The sequence below is a fragment of the Panthera leo genome, chromosome B3, assembly GCF_018350215.1.
Source record: "Panthera leo isolate Ple1 chromosome B3, P.leo_Ple1_pat1.1, whole genome shotgun sequence".
Classification (NCBI taxonomy): Eukaryota; Metazoa; Chordata; class Mammalia; order Carnivora; family Felidae; genus Panthera; species Panthera leo.
Window position 1 is genome coordinate 110,154,069 of NC_056684.1, and position 18,998 is coordinate 110,173,066.

General features: G+C 38.8%; 2 protein-coding genes and 1 non-coding gene across 12 annotated transcripts in view; 1 reads left to right on the forward strand and 2 right to left on the reverse strand.

Annotated features, from left to right (window-relative positions):
• LOC122222814 (coiled-coil domain-containing protein 170-like) overlaps nucleotides 1-18,998 on the reverse strand; it is a 49,432-nt gene that overhangs the window by 30,030 nt on the left and 404 nt on the right. For 2 of the 10 annotated variants that reach the window (XM_042943471.1, XM_042943469.1), the window contains exon 2: nucleotides 3,721-3,903. In XM_042943471.1, the coding sequence (XP_042799405.1) occupies nucleotides 3,721-3,903 (183 nt within the window). The other 8 variants (XM_042943474.1, XM_042943477.1, XM_042943475.1 and 5 more) reach the window with 8 other exon arrangements.
• MTHFD1 (methylenetetrahydrofolate dehydrogenase, cyclohydrolase and formyltetrahydrofolate synthetase 1) overlaps nucleotides 13,296-18,998 on the forward strand; it is a 68,620-nt gene continuing 62,917 nt past the window's right edge. The window contains exons 1-2 of the mRNA XM_042943465.1: nucleotides 13,296-13,446; nucleotides 13,635-13,776. The gene's annotated coding sequence lies outside the window, so the exon portion shown is untranslated. The remainder of the gene's footprint in view (nucleotides 13,447-13,634; nucleotides 13,777-18,998) is intronic.
• LOC122223510 lies at nucleotides 13,637-13,843 on the reverse strand. Its single transcript, XR_006204359.1, has one exon. It is a non-coding gene; the product is annotated as a small nucleolar RNA U3 (small nucleolar RNA).

An 18,998-nucleotide genomic window follows, 5' to 3' on the forward strand; every position in this document is an offset into this window, starting at 1 on the left:
ACCCAGGCGCCCCTACGGAATACTTTTTAATACATATACTATCAAAAACCAAGTCAAAATGATATCTTGTAGAGCCTTTCATATGTGTTTTGATAAATAGATTAAACATACTTACAGTTACCAATGACTTATGTACATGTAGAGAATTGCTTTTAAAAAGTACTTTGAAATTCTTGAAAATAACTTACATATTTCCTTTAGAGAAGGTTTAAAACCTATGATCTTTTGTTGACAATTTGGTTTAAAAGCCTTCTTTATGAATTAGGCATAGATAAACTTAATCTACTCCAAATCTGAATTATCAAAAATCCCAAGGGACACCTGGATGGTTCAGTTGGTTAAGTGTCCAGCTTGGGCTCAGGTCAGGATTTCGTAGCTTGTGAGATCCAGCCCTGTGTCAGGCTCTGTGCTGACAGCTCAGAGCCTGGAGCCTGCTTCAGATTCTGTGTCTCCTCTCTCTGCCCCTGCCCTGCTCATGTTCTGTCCCTCTCTTAAAAATAAATAAACACTAAAGAAAAAATTTTTTTAAATCTCTAACTTGTTAAATATTAGTAGTAAGTTATACTGCGGACAAGAACAATAATGTTACCCATACTAAAACTGCTAAGGTTTTCAGGGATTTGGCATTATATTTTTCCGTGGGGGAAAAAAAAAAAGACAAATTAAGAAATCTCTCCAGTGTCATAAAATGGATTGCATTTATATAAACTCCACCACTTAAATTTAATCTCTATTCACTTCCATATACTAAAAGAGGGAAAAATTTAGAATAAATAGAATTAAAAGAAATATATTTATCTATATATCTGTATATTTATTTAAAAATTTTTTTTACATTTATTTATTTTTGAGAGACAAGGTGAGACAAAGTGAGAGTGGGGGAGGGGCAGAGAGAGGGAGACACAGAATCTGAAACAGGTTCCAGGCTCTGAGCTGTCAGCACAGAGCCTGATGTGGGGCTTGAACCCACAAACTGTGAGATCACGACCTGAGCCGAAGTCGGACACTTTTAACCGACTGAGCCACCCAGGCGCCCCTGTATATTTATTTTTTTCATGTTTTTTTAAATTTTATTTTTGAGAGAGAAAGAGAGACAGAGCCCCACGTGGGGCTTGAACTCACCAGCCATGAGATCATGACCTGAGCCAAAGTTGGTCACTTAACCGACTGATCCACCCAGGCACCCCTATGTTTATTTATTTATTTTTTAATGTTTATTTATTTTGTGAGAGAGAACGAGTGTGCATGAGTGTGAGCAGGGGAGGGACAGAGAGAGAGAGAGAGACAGAGAGAGAGAGAGAGACAGAGAGAGAATCCCAAGCAGGCTCTGCACTATCAGCACAGAGCCTGATTGGAGCTCAAACTCACGAACCAACTGTGAGATCATGATCTGAGCCGAAATCAAGAGTTGGACACAACCAACAGAGCCACCCAGGTGCCCTTCTTTATCTATATGTTTCAATAAAACCTGGAGTCAGACTATTGGTAGATGAGATAGCAGAAAAGAAGGCCCAAGGAATCAGGCCCCTGTTGTAGGCTGAGTTTTGTCTTCTCAAAATTTCACATGTTGAAGTGCTAACCCCCAGTGACTCAGAATGTGACTATATTTGAGGACAGGATCTTTAAAGAGGTAATTAAGTTAAAATGAGATCTTTAGGGTAGGCCATAATCCTGTATGACTGATGTTCTCAGAAAGAAGTGAAAGTTTAGGGGCACCTGGGTGGCTCGGTTGGTTGAGTGTCTGACTTCAGCTCAGGTCATGATCTCATAGTTTGTGAGTTTGAGCCCCACATAGGGCTCACTGCTGTCAGTACAGAGTCTGCTTCAGATCCTCTGTTCCTGCCCCAGCTCCCGCCCGGCCCTTGCCCCTCCCCCACTTGCACATGCTCTCTCTCAAAAATAAACATAAAAAAAAAAAAAAAGAAGAGGAAATTTGGTCACAGATACAGAGGGAAAACCTCATAAAGACACAGAGAATAGATGGCTATCTATCTATAAGCCAAGAAAAGAGGCCTCAGAAGAAATGAACCTTCTCACCACACACACACACACACACACACACACACACACACACACACACACAGTCATTATGTGAGGTGTCAGCTGCGATCATCATTTTGCAAAATATATGTACATCAAAACCTCACAGGGGCACCTGGGTGGCTCAGTTGGTTAAGCGTCTGACTTCGGCTCAGGTCACGATCTCACGGTCTGTGAGTTCAAGCCCCACATTGGGCTCTGTGCTGACAGCTCGGAGCCTGGAGCCTGCTTCGCATCCTGTGTCTCCCTCTCTCTCTGCCCCTCCCCCGTTCGTGCTCTGTCTCTCTCTGTCTCAAAAATAAACATTTAAAAAATTTATAAAAAAAACCACATCACATTGTACATCCCAAACTTACATAATGTTACATGTCAATTATGTGGCAATAAATCTGAGAGGAAGAGGAAGAGGGGGAGGAGAAGTAGCAGTTGCAGTATTGGTAGGAGAAGAAGGAGGTGGAGGAGTACTACTAATCCTGCTGATACCTTGTCTTAGACTTCCAGCCTCCAGAACTATGAGAAAAATGTTTATTATTTAAGCCATCTAGACTGTGCTCCTTTCTTATGGCAGCCCTAGCAAACTCATGCACACGCCATATATAGCTACTTACTTGAAAGGCTGGTCAGTGTCCCACAATATAAGCATTCAGAATATTTTACTTGAAGGTAACCATAGAGACAGGGCAGGCATAAACAGCCACATCACAGTACCTTAACAATGATAGTGGCCTTTGAGATTCAATCATGGTTATCTGGGAGACTCTCTTGCAACAAATAGCCTGAGGGTGCTTGAGCTCAACTAAAGAATTCCTACACTCTTGGGGCGCCTGGGTGGCTCAGTCAGTTGAGCGCCCAACTTCAGCTCAGGTTATGATCTCACAGCTCGTGGGTTCGAGCCCTGCGTAGGGCTCTGTGCTGACAGCTCAGAGCCGGAGCCTCCTTTGGATTCTGTGTCTCCCTCCTTCTCTGCCCCTCCCCCACTCATGCTCGCTCTCTCTCTCTCTCTCTTAAAAATAAATATTAAAAAAAAATTACTACACTCTAGTTCATCACCTGGTGTTAAGGGAAAAGTGAAGGCATTTTCTACAAATGTGGTTTCTTTCTTTTTCAACTGTTGATGTTACTCAGATGTCTCCTCAAGTATTATATAAGACTAGTGGATATTTGACATTTGGTGCTGTTTTAAATAGGAACTCAATCTTTCCATTAAAAAACGCATAATACACGTAATTGATTAGTATTTTTACATAAGTTTTGAGCATGGCAGTTCCTAGCACGATTTTCACACTACAGCATTCAGTGGTCCACTCAAAAGTATCTAACTATGTACCATCTTCAAAAGGATTTATCTGGTAAAAAAGCAAACAGATTTGGGTCTAAATTAGTGTTCCTCAGTAATAAGACAGTTCAAAATTTAGAAAAAAAGCACAACTGAGTTATGAGTCCCTTATCAGAATGTTTCTCTCTCTGGTGCACCTGGGTGGCTCAGTTGTTTAGTCTGACTCTTGATTTCTGCTCAGGTCACGATCTCATGGCTCATGAGTCTGAGCCCCACTTAGGGCTCCACACTAATAGCACGGAGCCTGCTTGGGATTCTCTCTCCCTCTCTCTCTGCCCCGCCTCCACGTGCATTCCCTTCTCTCTCTGTCTCTGAAAAAAAAAAAAAAAAGTTTCTCTCCTTACTTTTACAGAGGATACATTTTCCTGTGGCACTTTATTTTCAGATAATCCATATACCTCAGCTAAAAGAGTCTTGTTTTTCACCAACAAAGCAGTAAGGTCAGGACAGACTGGGTCAGCTGCTCTTTTCTTGTACATCATTGGGTTCTTGGTGGGAACCGTTTTAACAGGTGGATCAAAACAAGCCTACAAAGAGAAACTGCAAATTAATTAATTGAACATGTACCCTATTGATCAAAACCAACAATGTTTGAACTCACACAGATGCAATTAAGTAGCTTTAAACAGAATACAACTTTAAAATATTTATTTTGAGGTGCTGGGATAACAAATGCAATAGGTCTCAGGAAAATAGCAAGTAGCCCATATTATTTATCTAAATAAATATAATTTCTAAGAGTATAGGAATCAAGACAACACATATGAGATATCTGGGGAAATGTTAAATCACATCCAATAAAACCTTTATAGAGACGTGAACTATTAGAAAGCCATTGATGAAAGAATTACCAGTATGTATTTGTTTTATTTTTGGTTACAAATCAATTCCTATGCATTTTATTATTATACAAATTGATTTTTTTTAAATCTGATTTTAGTAAATCAGTGTCAATTTTGTTTTTTCCACACCTATATGGAGGGTAAAACTTAGGAAGTATTTACCTGTATGACAGTATCTCCTCCTCTTCTCAAAAGGGTGTGCAAAGTGTAATTGTAATTAGTACAATTTTTGTTAAGAACAAAGTTTATATGACTCAAATAAAACCAAGAAACATGTATTAACATAAATCTCTAAAAAAACATATAAATCTATCACATGGTGCTTAATGTGCTAAAGAACAAAATACATTTTTCTAAAGTTACCAGGTTTTAGAATTTTATGCTTACCAACATACTAGGAAACAGAATTGCACAAGAGAATACAAAATAACTATGTTTAACTATTTAAAGAAATAAAAAAGGAGCATTTGGCTGGCTCAGTCGGTAAAGCGTGCATCTCTTGATCTTGGGGTTGTGGGTTTGAGCCCCAGGTTGGGTATGGAGATTACTTCAAAACAAAACATTAATAAAAAAATAAGAGGTGCGCCTGGGTGGCTCAGTTGGTTGAGCGGCCGACTTCAGCTCAGGTCACGATCTCGCGGTCCGTGAGTTCGAGCCCCGCGTCGGGCTCTGTGCTGACAGCTCAGAGCCTGGAGCCTGTTTCGGGTTCTGTGTCTCCCTCTCTCTGACCCTCCCCCGTTCATGCTCTGTCTCTCTCTGTCTCAAAAATAAATAAGCGTTAAAAAAAATTAAAAAAAAAAAAAATAAGAGGGCTGCCTGGGTGGCTAAGTCACTTGAGCATCCAGCTCTTGATTTTGGCTCAGGTCATGGTCCCAGGGTTGTGGGATTGAGCCCCACATCGGGCACCACTCTGAAAAAAAGAAAGAAAGAAGGAAAGAAAGGAAGAAAGAAAGAGAGAAAAGGGAATTTGGAAAATATAAATAAGTCACAGGATCACAAAGAATAAATGTCATGGAAAAAACAACCAAATAAGATTTCTAGAAATTAAAAGTATAATTTTAATTTAAAAATGGAATGGACATGTTAAAAAACAGATTAGGCCTAGTTGAAGAATAAACGGATTTATAGGAAGGAACAAGAGGACAGCATACAGGAGACAATAAATGGTAAATATAAAAGAGAGTTCAAAGGCACAGAAACAACATGAAGTGGTCTATCATATGTCTATTTGGAGTTCAAGAAGTTTATAATTTAAAGAACAGGAAGAGGCATTATTTAAAAACATAATGTCTGAGAATTTTACAGAATTGTTGAAAGATATCAATCTAAGTGGTCTAGCAGATCCCAAGAAGAGTAAATAAAAAGAATTCCTTACCTACACACTCATAATGAAATTGCAGAACATCAAAGAAATATCTAAAAAGCAGATAATTAGAAAGGACAGGTAGTTACAAAGAAATAGCTGTTGGACTGGTGAGTGACTTCTCAACAATAATACAGAAGATTGAAAACTGCAAAATGATAGCTAAGAAAAATTTCCACCGGTTCTAAGAGACACAACTTGTCAAGTCTCTACAACTGGGATGCATCTAAAGTTGGTGCCATTTCATATAGTGGGTAGTTTAGGTGGCAACATTTTTAAACTTTATAATAGTGCATAAAATAGTAGCAATTCTTCAAATCAAGGATATATTGTAACTGGCAGCTAGAATTCTATACTGAATGAAATTATGTTTTAATAGGGGGGTAGAATAAAGACATTTTAGAGAAACAAAAACTGAATTTACCAATATGCCCTCATTTAAGAAAATTCTAAAGGATAGATTTCACATAGAAAATTAACTTACAAAGTCTAAAATACAAGCAAGAATAGTAAAAAATAACAGTAAATATGTGGATATATTTAAAGAAGCATTAAGTAATTTTAAAAATAGGATTTAGGGGATTGAAAATAAAGAATAGAACCAATGCAGGACAAAAAAATGCATATACATGGATAGGAGAAAAATAGTTTAAAGCAGTATAAAATCTTCAGATTTCTCAGGAGTTAACAAAGATTTCAGTTAGCTTTGTTAAGTATATAATGTAATATAGTTAATATAACTACTAAAACTGTAGTCATATAACTTTTAAACTAGTAGAAAAGGATGGGGTGCCTGGGTGGCTCAGTCAGTTAAGCAACCGACTTCAGCTCAGGTCATGATCTCACAGTCTGTGAGTTCAAGCCCCGTGTCAGGCTCAGTGCTGACAGCTCAGAGCCTGAAGCCTGCTTCGGGTTCTGTGTCTCCCTCTCTCTCTCCTGCTCATGCTCTGTCTCTCTCTGTCTCAAAAATAAGTAAAAACATTAAAAAAAATTTAAACTGGTAGAAAAGGAAAAAATGGAATGAAAAAATAAATACAACAAAACAAAAACATAGTCAGTTTTTGGCACGAGAAGAGGAGGAAAAGGAAACAGAAATATAATGGGACAATAGAGTATGCATAATGTGGGGTGTCTGGGTGGCTCAGTCAGTTAAGTGTCTGACTTCGGCTCAGGTCAGGATCTCATAGTTCTTGAGTTCGTGTCTCATGATGGGCTCTGTGCTGACAGCTCAGAGCCTGCTTCAGCTCCTCTGCCTCTCTCTCTGCTCCTCTCCACCTTGCACCCTCTCTCTCTCAAACATAAATAAACATTGAAAAAAATAAAAAAAGAGAATATGCATAATGTAATGACAGATATACATCCAAATTGTCAGTAATATCTATAAATGTAAATGAACTAATCCTTCTAGTTAAAAGCAAAGATTATCGACATTAGTTGAAGCAAAAAACTGAAAAACCATATGACAACTAAGAGTTTAATAGGTAAATAATGTGGTATATTCATACAATAAAATACTGCATAATGATGGAAATTAATTTTTCATTTATTATTTTTTTTATTTTAGAGAGAGAGAGCACACACAAACAGGGGAGAGGGGCAGAGAAAGAGAGAATCTTTTTTTTTAAGTTTATTTATTTTTCGGGGCGCCTGGGTGGCTCAGTCAGTTGAGCGTCCGACTTCGGCTCAGGTCACGATCTCGTGGTCCGTGAGTTCGAGCCCTGCGTCGGGCTCTGGGCTGACAGCTCAGAGCCCGGAGCCTGCTTCCAATTCTGTGTCTCCCTCTCTCTCTGCCCCTCCCCCGTTCATGCTCTGTCTCTCTCTGTCTCAAAAATAAATAAATAAATGTTAAAAAAAAAATTTAAAGTTTATTTATTTTGAGAGATAGAGAAAAGAGAGAGAGAGAACCAGCAGGGGAGGGGCAGAGAAAGAGGGAGACAGAGAATACAAAGTAAGTTCTGAGCTGTCGGCACAGAGCCCAACATGGGGCTTAAACTCACAAACCTTGACATCATGACCTGAGCTATAAAGTCTGATGTTTAACTGACTGGAGCCACCCAGGTGCCCCAAGAAAGAGAGAATCTCTTTGATGCAGGGCTGGATCCCATGACCCTGGGATCATGACCTGAGCCAAAATCAAGAGTCAGGTGCTCAAATGATTGAGCCACCCAGACACCCCAAAATTATTAATAACTGTAGTAATTATTAATAACTGCATCAACACAAACTCACAAAGCAAAAGAGAGCAGTATAATTCAATTCAAATCAACTTTCAAAACCGATAAAAACATGGATTAGGGATACATGTATGGGTGATTAACTAGGAAAAGAAACAAGGAATGACAGATGCAAAATTCAAAACACCTACTACTTTGAGGTTTAGGTGGGAGGAAAGGGATTTAGTTAGGAAGGGGCACACAGGAAGCGGATAAGGCAATGTTCTGTGAAACTAGGGAGTAAGTTCATAGGTATTTGTTTCGTTATCTAATCTGTGTGTATACATTTTGTAATTTTCTAAGCATGACGTATTTTTTAAAGTAAGTCCATACACAAAACAAAGCCACGTATTTTTAAAAGATGTGTATATATATTCAAAGGCATATATCAAATATATTAGATTGAAATGGGATACAAATGGAGATTATGGGGGAAAAAGTAAAGCACAACCTTACACAGAAAGATGACAATATACCATGAACTAACATGAGTAACTTGACAGCATACCCGAGATCCAAAATAAGAGTAAACTGATTAAAATGTGCTAGCTATCTTATTTAGTACATTTCAATCTCCCATCCAAGTACTAACCAGGCCCGACCCTGCTTAGCCTCCGAGATCAGACGAGATCGGGCGCATTCAGGGTGGTATGGCCGTAGACTAGTACATTTCAATCTCACTAAGATTTATTTTTTTTTAAACAAGGAATATTTCTTTTTATTCCCTCTTTTTTTTTTTTTAGTTTTTTTTTTTTTTAATCCTTTTTTATTTTTGAGACAGAGCATGAGCAGGGAAGGGGCAGAGAGAGAGACACACAGAATCCGAAGCAGGTTACAGGCTCTGACTTGTCAGCACAGAGCCCGACGCGGGGCCCAACTCACAAACCGTGAAATCATGACCTGAGCCGAAGTCAGACACTTAACCAACTGAGCTACCCAGGTGTCCCAGTCTTTTTATTCCCTTTTAAGACTAAAGCTAATATAGTTAGCTTTCAGGATTTAAGAAAGTCATGTACAAAAAATAAGCATTATTTTTCCTTGCAATATCACTGAGACTTAAAACACCAATAATAAAAATGAAAATAATAACTATTATTTCCAGTTAGGCTTTTGGTTCATAAAAATAAGCAATATACAACCTACAATTTATTTTTTGTATATAGTTCTTTCAAATACAGTTTGAAAACTTTTTATTTCATAGTTTAAAAGGTATGGATAAGGAGGCATGCCGTAAAAGAATACGCAACTGCGGCTTGTATATATACAGAAATTAAAATATATAAAAAATGTGATATATTAATTTGTAATGAAATTCTATGCAGCAGTTAACATTCACAGACTAAACTAATGTGAATCAAAAAGAACAACTTTCAAAAACATAAGATTGAATGCAAATAGCATGGCAGAAAGTTATGTCTAGAATACCATTTATGTAATTTTTTAAATGTCCAAAACATTAAAAGTCTTCATATATATGCAAGAACATAAAGATTATATATACACTTAGTTCACAAGAGTTCTCTCCCAAAATGAAAAAAAAAAAAAAAAAAAAAAAGGCCCAAGATGGCCAAATAACACTTTCACAGAGGTTTGTAATAGCAGCTGCCTGGGGCACCTGAGTGGCTCTGTCGGCTGAGTGTCCAACTCTTGGTATCAGGTGGGGTCATGATCTCACATTTCCCCTAACCGGGCTCTGTGCTGACAGTGCAGAGCCTGCTTAGGCTTCTCTCTCCCTCTCGATCTCTGCCCCTCCCCCCACCTCAAAATAAATAGTTAAAAAAAAAAAATAGCAGCTTCCCTAACACCTCCATATCTCACCACCCCAGACCCTGGGGGTGTTCACCCCACTTCATTCTAGTATCCAAGATACCTAATGCTCAACAGCAGAAACTCCAAGGCCTGCCCCAGTGCTAGGAATGGCAAAGATTCTTACTGGTTGATGTCTGATCTTGTTAAATTTTTTATATCATCCGTCCCGAGAGCTGGGGATGGGATCAAAAGTTACACAATGGTCATCAACTGTTACCAGTCAAGTTTAATCTCTTTTAAAAGAAGAAGTGAAGCAAACTGGGGGGGGGGGGGGGGGGGCGGGGGGTCAAATATAAATCTGTGCAATGGGTACGTGTGTATATACATGTATATGTAACTTTCTTTATCCATTCATCCACAACTTATTTTTACTGTAAAACATTTCCTCTCCTAGCAAAGCAACTAAGCTTGTGATTCTCATTTAACCCCAATATGGGGAGTAGGAAATAAACTACGCTAGTCTGCATTTTCACCCCAAGCTCAGACTTCATCCCTGAAGAGCTGTATGCTAAAGACAAGGTGGATCTTTCTAGTGATCTTAAAAACATCAATGGAAGGGACATCAACTGATACAAGAGGATATGTAACCTTCAGAAAGATTCTCATTAGGGTCTAGCCCTAATGAAACAAGGCTGTAAACCAAGGAGGTAATATGGTGCATATGGAGGTAATATGGTAAAAGGTAACAGGACTCAAGACTACTTCGTTCTGCCCCCAAATCACTGTGGCCTCTCTAGTGCTGTTTCCTAATTTGGAAAATGATAGAGTTGGATGAAATTAATTCAGAGGCCTGTTAGAGTCTATTTTTATGTTGTTTTGGGATTATTGGGCCTCAGTGAAATGTCAGAACCACCAAAAAGGCAAATATAAACAAAATCCACTTTGAGGTTCCATTAGATTGAGTTGCTTCACTGTTCCTTATTCTAGAGTCAAGCCGGGAATCAAAAGAAATGAGAGTTCATTTGACCTCACATCTTAGATCAGTCACTAGCAAAGACATAAAAGGGTGCTCGCACAGGCAGGTGGGCAAACAGAACTGGACTTTCCTTTCTCCTGGCCCTCAATTGTGCAGGAGTTGTTGTACCTCTGTCTTCTAAGAACAGGGCAAAAAAATAAATGCCAGCGTACAACTCACCACTGGGCTATTTTTCTGAGATGTGTGAGCTGATAGATGCTTGGCTTTTGATGGCTTAGCCTCGTGGAGCCCTTTGCTTTGGCCAGTAGCAAGGCTTCCTGGATCTGAGTGGTTTAAAAACTGGAGAGGGCCTGACATGTTGGAGATAAAAGAAGCATGAAACAGATCTAGTAATGGTGATCCAAGGTGCTTCCAAGGAGAGTCTGCATAGAGCAGTCAGGAATTGCTGCTGAGGTATGCCCAGCCTCAATAACAATGTCTTTAGGAAGGTTCCACTTCAGATCCACACACCTTAGCCAGACTTGAGAAGGAGATGCCTGCTGAACCTGTTGCTTGGAGACAAGGCAGATCTACCTTCTAAAGAGCAAATCATGGTTTAAATTGTAACTGGTGGAAACAGCCTGCTAACGTATATATATATGTACTCATATCATATTTAAATGCTACTTATGAATCATATCTATGGAAATAAGACTTGCAAATAGCCTTCATTTTCAGTTTCTCTATCTATCAGGATCCCTAACTATATCCCTCTGGATTCAGCCAAAAGATAGAAAGTCTAACACGAGTTCATAACGTAGCATCTGATAACTCATAGTGCTCTTTTTGCCCCAGCAGAATGTAACTTTACATTATAATTTTCATAAATTCAATTTCCCAAGAACTTCAGTACTGCCTTAAATCCATATTCCCTACTCAGTTCAACTTCATATATTATCTTTCTTTTCTAACATTAAAGTAAAGGCAAGAGTGGAAAGCCATCTTCCAAATTAATGTTCACATTTTATTAGACAATAAGAGATTTCTTTATTAAGAAAAGGAGATTTCTTTTTTAAGATCAGGGGATGTATGAGGGAAGGGGAGGAGAAAGCCACATTTAGAAAAACTGAAGGCCAGAGGGCTGCATGTAAGTGGGGTATGTGTTTCTTTGGCTGGTTGGTATCTCCCAGGAAATTAAACTTTCCTAGATTAAAGGCATTTTCACAGAGAAAAAAAAAAAAATCAAGATGTGTGACTTGAATAACATGGAACAGAAAGCATGAAGGCCTGATTTTATTTACTAACCCTGAAATCCATTTTGAAATTCCTGTATTATTTCATTCTTTTGATATTTAAGGCAATTACTAAAGTACAAATATCTCTGAGGCATCTGGCTGGCTCAGTGGGTGCAGCACGTGACTTGATCTCAGAGTTGTGAGTTTAAGCCCCATGTTGGGTGTAGAGATTACTTAATAAAATCTTAAAAAATAAATAAAGTGCAAATATCTCTAATGAGACTTTAGTGTTTTCCTCATTCTTATCATTTAATACCTACAATCATTACTACATTCCTTTTCTAAGAACCAAAGAAGAGAATTGAAAAACAACTTAAGTTTTGGTGAATGAAAAGGGAGAATAAATAGCTCCTAAATTCTGGAACAAAAATGATAGTGGAGACAAACGGCTCCGTAAGAAATCTAGGGGCACCTGGGTGGCTTAGTTGGTTGAGCATCTGACTTCGGCTCAGGTCATGATCTCACGGCTCATGAGTTCAAGCCCCATGACGGGCTCTGTGCTGACAGCTCAGAGCATGGAGCCTGCTTCAGATTCTGTTCTGTGTCTCTCTTTGCTCCTTCCCTGCTCATGCACTGTCTCTCTCTCTCTCTCTCTCTCTCTCTCTCTCTCTCAAATATAAATATAAAATTTTTTTAAAGAATTCTATCCTTTACTTTTATTTCCTTACATTTTATGAAAATTATGCTGTATTAAAAACAAAGTTACTTAATGAGTTTCATTCATATTGCTTCTAAAAACCAGGCTATATTATTATGTGGACCAAACTATACCTCCAAAAGCATGAACATATAAATTCTTCAATATCAGTTCAAATACCACCTTAGTCCCCAATTCCTGCAAGGTAAGGGGGTAATCTCTTTCTCTAACTCTTGTAGTGTATGATCTACACCTTCCTTTCAACTGTTACCTCATTCAATGTTGGATTATGTAAAAATATTATCTCTCCTACTACATTAAAGGTACCTAAGAGCAGGATCTATTTCTGGTTTATCTCTATCATCTCAAGAGTAGGCACAAAAAATACACATTGAACAACTAAAGAACCCAACAGAAAAAAAAAAAAATTCCTTAATACAAAGTTAACTCATATGGGTAATAGTACTGTTTTCCCAAACTAACCTTATATAATAAAAATGTATTAGGAGACTACACAAAATAGAGCAATATGACAGAATTATTCTGTGACGAGAGGTTCCTAGATGACTATTCTGTTTTTCTATTCATTTAAAAGATGTATCAATACTTCAAATGAGAAAAGATACAGTATGCTACACTTCACTATGCTTCAGAATGTAAAAACCATACATTTTTACCATATCAAACACAAGAGAAAAGTCCGAATTTAAGTTCAATTCCCAGAAGACACTTCAATTGTACAAGGTGAGTGGCAGCCTGGCAAGATTTGCCAGTAGAATGTTTGCACAACAAAGAAGCTGTTTCTAGGTGAACGCATCACAGAACTCCAAGGAAGGGAAAAGTCCTTCCAAAGTGACGCAGTAAGGTAGCCCATGACTATTTCCTTAATTAATGACGTGAAAGCACAAAGTGATTTTCATCAAGCACTAGTAAACCTAAGAACTCTGAAGAAAGTGATTCCCCTGAAAGTAAACCTTCCAGAAAATTTGGGGCCTTTTGTGAAATTCTTGAAATAGGTGAAACTTTTGTCTCCAATACCTCATTCAGGGAAGAAGTACTTTGAGAGGAAAAAATGATTTGATTCAATCTACTATTTCTAAAGCAGAAGATGATTTGTCTGCAAAACTGATATTCTAATTCTAAGCAAATACTTTTTTACACTAGAGAAAGTGTGTCCCTAATATGTTTTTTTTTTTTTTTTAAGAAACCACCCAGACCATGTCCCTTCCTTCTTAATCGCTCAAAGGAGGAAAAGAACCATCACCAAGGGTAAAAAGCAGCTATAAAAGCAACACCAAAGCCAGCTTCATACTCAGGAAAGGACACTGCACCTCCTCCCTGTGGTTGTAAGTACTCTACATGTTCAGAGAAACTTCTCTAGTAATGAACTACAGAAATGATCCCTGGGCACCTGGGTGGCTCAGGTCATGATCTCATATTTCGTGAGTTCAAGTTCCACATTCAGCTCTCCGCTGTCAGAGCGGAGCCTGCTTCGGATCCTCTGTTCCCATCTCTTTCTGCCCCTCCCCCACTTGCGTGCACACGCTCTCAAATAAACATTAAAAAAATTAAAAAAAAAAAAAAAAAAAAAGAAATGCTCCCTGAAAGTATAGTCTTCCTGTTATGTATTCTTGATACCAGAATCATTGGGATTATACTTTAAATGTCATCTTCTCATCTTCTTGGTTCTCAGCTCTGCCTGCACATTAGAATCTCAGCGAAAACTTTAAAAAAAATACTGATACCCCGATCCCACCCCAAATTCTGACTCAATTGGTCTACACTGGAGCCTATGCATAACTTTTTTTTCTCTAAAGGTACACAAGTAATTTTAGTGTTGCTTTAGGGTTGAGAATGACTGTTGTACTATCTTCATTTATAAATATTAAAAATGAGGCAGCACAAAGTGATATTCATTGGAATGAGAGTAATAGTTAATAACTAACCTTAGAAAATAAGCAATATAATTTTCCCCTAAAACAAGGTTTTAAAAATTATATCCCTAAGCAGCAGGAATAGAAGCATGAACAAGACAGGAAATGTATTACAAAGCTTACATTTCTGGTGGAAAAAGTGAACAAATATATAAATAAGATTATTTTATATAGTGATAAGAGTTGTGAATAAAATAGGCTAATGTGACAGTTATGAGTTAAATGAGTAGGCAGGCAGCTTTTGATAGTATAATCAAAGAAGGCCTGTTTTACATATATTAACATAAATTAAATCATATTATACATTTTATTGAATAACCTGAGTTTATCATTTAACAAAATGTGAAAGCTATCTTACACATCTATATGCATCCATTACATGTCTATTGCTCCTTTAACCACTGTATCCATCCTGATGAAGATTTTTTTACTACTGAAATCAACACTGTGAGGAACACTTTTATACATTTGTACACTTTTATACTCCAGGATAAATTCCTACAAGTGAAATTACAAGGTTAAAGAAAGCATACATTTAAGTTTCTGATAGGATCAGATTTTCCTCAAAAAGTTTGGAACAAATGCAGCTTCTGCAAAAGGTTGCATTTTTTTTTCAAGCAACTGCCATTAAGATCATTTGGATAAAAATATTTTGTCTTTCTATTCTCTGTGAAATTATTGATTCTCAATCTTTACCTGATCTGACCAATTTGCAATATATTTGAGTTACCCTTTTTCCCATAAAACACTTTCTTTACCTGTCTTCTAAAGCAGTATGCCTCTGTGGTTTTCCTCATAACACACTGGACTCTGCTTTCTTAAAAAAATTGTGTTATGTTTATTATTTATTTTTGAGAGAGACTCAGCATGAGCAGGGGAGACAGAGCGTGAACAGGGGAGGTTCAGAGAGAGAGGGAGACACAGAATCTGAAGCAGACTCCAGGCTCTAAGCTGTCCCCACAGAGCCCAACACAGGGCTCGAAACAATGAATCATGAGAACATGACCTGAGCTGATGCTTAACAGACTGAGCCACCCAGGTTCCCCTGAACCTTGCTTTTCAATCTGCTCTCCAGGTTCTTCCTCATTTCTTGAATTCTAAACATTGAAATATCCTGGGGATCAGTTCTTGGTCCTTTCTCTACCTACACCCATTCCCTTCATGGGCTCTTATCTAATCTCATGGACTTAAATATCTATTTCATTTGGATGTCTAAGAAGTCTCTGAAAACATCTAAAACTGAATTAAAATTCAAAACCTGCTCCTGCCACAGAGCTATCTTATTTCAATTCAATATATGACAACTCCATCTTTCCAGTTGCTCGAACCAAATCCATTCTCCTACACCCCAATTTCTTCTTTTCAAACAGGCTTCTGCCCAAGTCAGATTCCCCAGAGAAGCCTTTCTTACCACATTTCTAAAACAGTACTTTCCTGCCTCTTAACCACCATTGCCCATCCTCTCAGCTTGTCTATTATTTTTTTTGTTTTTTTTTTTTAATTTAATGTCTATTTATTTTGAGAGATAGAAAGTGCGAGCAGGGGAGGGGCAGAGAGAGAGAGGGAGACATAGAATCCAAAGCAGGCTCTAGGCTCTGAGCTGTCAGCACAGGGCCCGACGCAGGGCTCAAACTCACACGCCATGAGATCATGACTTAGTCGAAGTCAAGATGCTCAAACGACTGAGCCACCCAGGTGCCTCTCAGCTTGTCTATTTTTTTTTTTTAATTTTTTTAACATTTATTCATTTTTGAGAGACAGAGAGAGACAGAGCATGAGTGGGGAAGGTACAGAGAGAGAGGATGACAGAATCTGAAGCAGGCTCCAGGCTCTGTGCTGTCAGCACAGAGCCCGATGCGGGGCTCGAACCCCAAATGGCGAGATCATGACCTGAGTGGAAGTCAGATGCTCAGCTGACTGAGCCACCCAGGCGCCCCTCAGCTTGTCTATTTTTAAAAAATGATATGTCAACATCTAAAATTAGAGCATATATTTCTTTAATTGGTCATTGTTTTGTTACCAGAATATTAGCTGGGGACAGGAAATTCATTGTTTCACTATGGTATCTCTAGCACCCTGAGCAGTACTTTTTTTTTTAAGTTTGTATTTATTTTTGAGAAGGAGTGAGAGAGAATCCCAAGCAGGCTCTACGCTGACAGCATGGAGCCCAACGTGAGGCTCAATCCCACAAACTATGAGATCAAGACCTGAGCCGAAATCAAGAGTTGGATGCCACCCAGGCACCCCAGTATTTTTTGTTGTTAGCACAGTAGCCACTCAATAACCATTTGTTCAATGAATGAATGAATGATACAGGTCACATAAAGATATTTTTATTGAAAACCAGGTTGTTGAGGTGGAAAAGACAATATATTTAGAGACGAAGCATCAAGGTTTGGGGCCTGTCCCAGGCACAGCTATACAGCTTTGGGCAAGTTATCCTTCAAAGTCTATTTCTCCAGCTGTAAATTGGGGTTTTGCCATCTTCCTCAGCAAACAAGACAGCTGAAATAGTCAATATGTACTTGGTATTATAAGCCACAAAAGTTTCACTACCTGCAATTTACCAGGAACATTTGCTTCAATTTTCCTCTTAATTTTACTTGTTTAGGTCAAACACAACATAAGGGTATGTGTTCAGGGGTCCTTATATTAAGTTATTACATTACATCACTATATTATATATTATTTAAAAAAAATTTTTTTAATGTTTATTTTTGACAGAGAGAGAGACCAAGCACGAGCAGGGTAGGGGCAGAGAGAGAAGGAGACACAGAATCCGAAGCAGGCTCCAGGCTCCAAGCTGTCAGCACAGAGCCGATTCGGGGCCTGAACTCACGAACCGTGAGATCATGACCTGAGCTGAAGTCGGAAGCTCAACTGACTCACCCATCCAGGCGCCCCTATTATTATTTTTTTAAGTAGGCTCCATGGTCAGCACGGAGCCCAACACGGAGCCTGAACTCACAACTCTGAGATCATGACCTGAGCTGAGGTCAAAAGTTGGACACCCAACTGACTGAGCCACCCAGGCACCCCCATATTATGTATTATTAAGTTGTACTTCTATTTTGTCTACTTGTGCAAACTTTAAGAAAGGTAAAGTAAATGCAATTACTAGAAAAAAATTCACCAAAAAATTTTTAATTCTACTGGTGGTGGTTGTACAAGTCTGTAAATCAACCAAAAATCATTCAGTTGTACACTTAAATCAGGTGAATTTTATGGCATATGAATTATATCTCAATAAAACTGTTAATAAAACAAAAAAAGAGATTCTCTGACTCTCTATATAAGGCTACTGTAAAATATCCTCGGAATTTAGGAATAAGGCCAAAGTCACCTACCAAAAGCCCAAAATTAAAAAAAAAAAAAAGAAAAAAAGTCAGAAGATGAGCTCTGCCATTAGTTGAAGCATGACACTGTAAAAGATGTTTTATAAGAAACCCAGATATTTGGTCAATCCAAAATGACCTGAACAAAATCACTATCTCAAAGAGGTATCTGCACCCTCCTGCTCATCAAAGCATTATTTACAATAGTCAATAAATGGAAAAACTTATTCCCATGGAAGAATGGGTAAAAAGAATGTTATACACAATCCAACCCACCTACACACAAGACTATTAAAAAAGGAAATCCTGCCTTTTAGGATAACGTGGACCTTGAGGGCATAGGCTAAATGAAGTAAGGGACAGAAAAATACTGATATAGTTTATATGTGGATCTAAAAAAGCCTACTTCATAGGAATAGAATGGTGATTGCCAGGGGGTAGGGGAAATGGGGCGATCTAAGGGTATAAATTTACAGATTGAGAAGAGTAAGTTCTGGGGATCCAATGTTCAGCATGGTGACTACAACCAACGACCATCAATACTGTATTATACACTTGAAAGTTAAGGGAGTAAACCTTAAATGTTATTGTCACACACAAACTACTGTCATTATGTGAGAATGGAGATGTTAACTAACCCTCTTGTGGTAATTATTTCATAACCTACACGGGGATCAAATCATTATTCTACATTTTAAGCTTACATGGATTGTATGTTAATTATCTCTCAGTAAAACTGGGGGGTAAAAAATAAAGGAAGTGACCTGAACAACTTAACTTTACAGCTACACCGGGATGACCGCACAGTAAGAACGCAGCTAGTTTCTAGAGCTGAGCAGACAAACGCCCCATCCCGCTTCCGGAGTGGAGCCTGCGGGGAGGGAGTGTCCCCTCCGTGGGTCACTTGGCGACTAGTTCAAGCAGCGTCCGTCCCCTCCAACCCTAGATCTTCGCGGGGGAGCTGACAAAATCTAGGCTTGCTGAGCCGACGACCCTCCTTGCTTGCACTGACCGACCCCGAGGTTACCCCGGCCGCTTGGGGACTGGCGGCGCTTCAGCTCAGAGGGGTCTCACCCAGAGCGCTTCGACCTTGGCTGAGTAGGAGTCACCCGAGATTTCAAAACGGTTACGGGCGCTATTCACCCGAGATTTCAAAAACGGTTACGGGCGCTATTCGGACCCTCGGACTCAGAATAGGGGTGGAAGCCCCACACCAGTCTGACAGCGCCGGTGGGCGAGAAGAAGCCGCCCCAGGCCAGCCCTGCGCCCCACCAGGTACCCCGCGCGGAGACCGGCGGA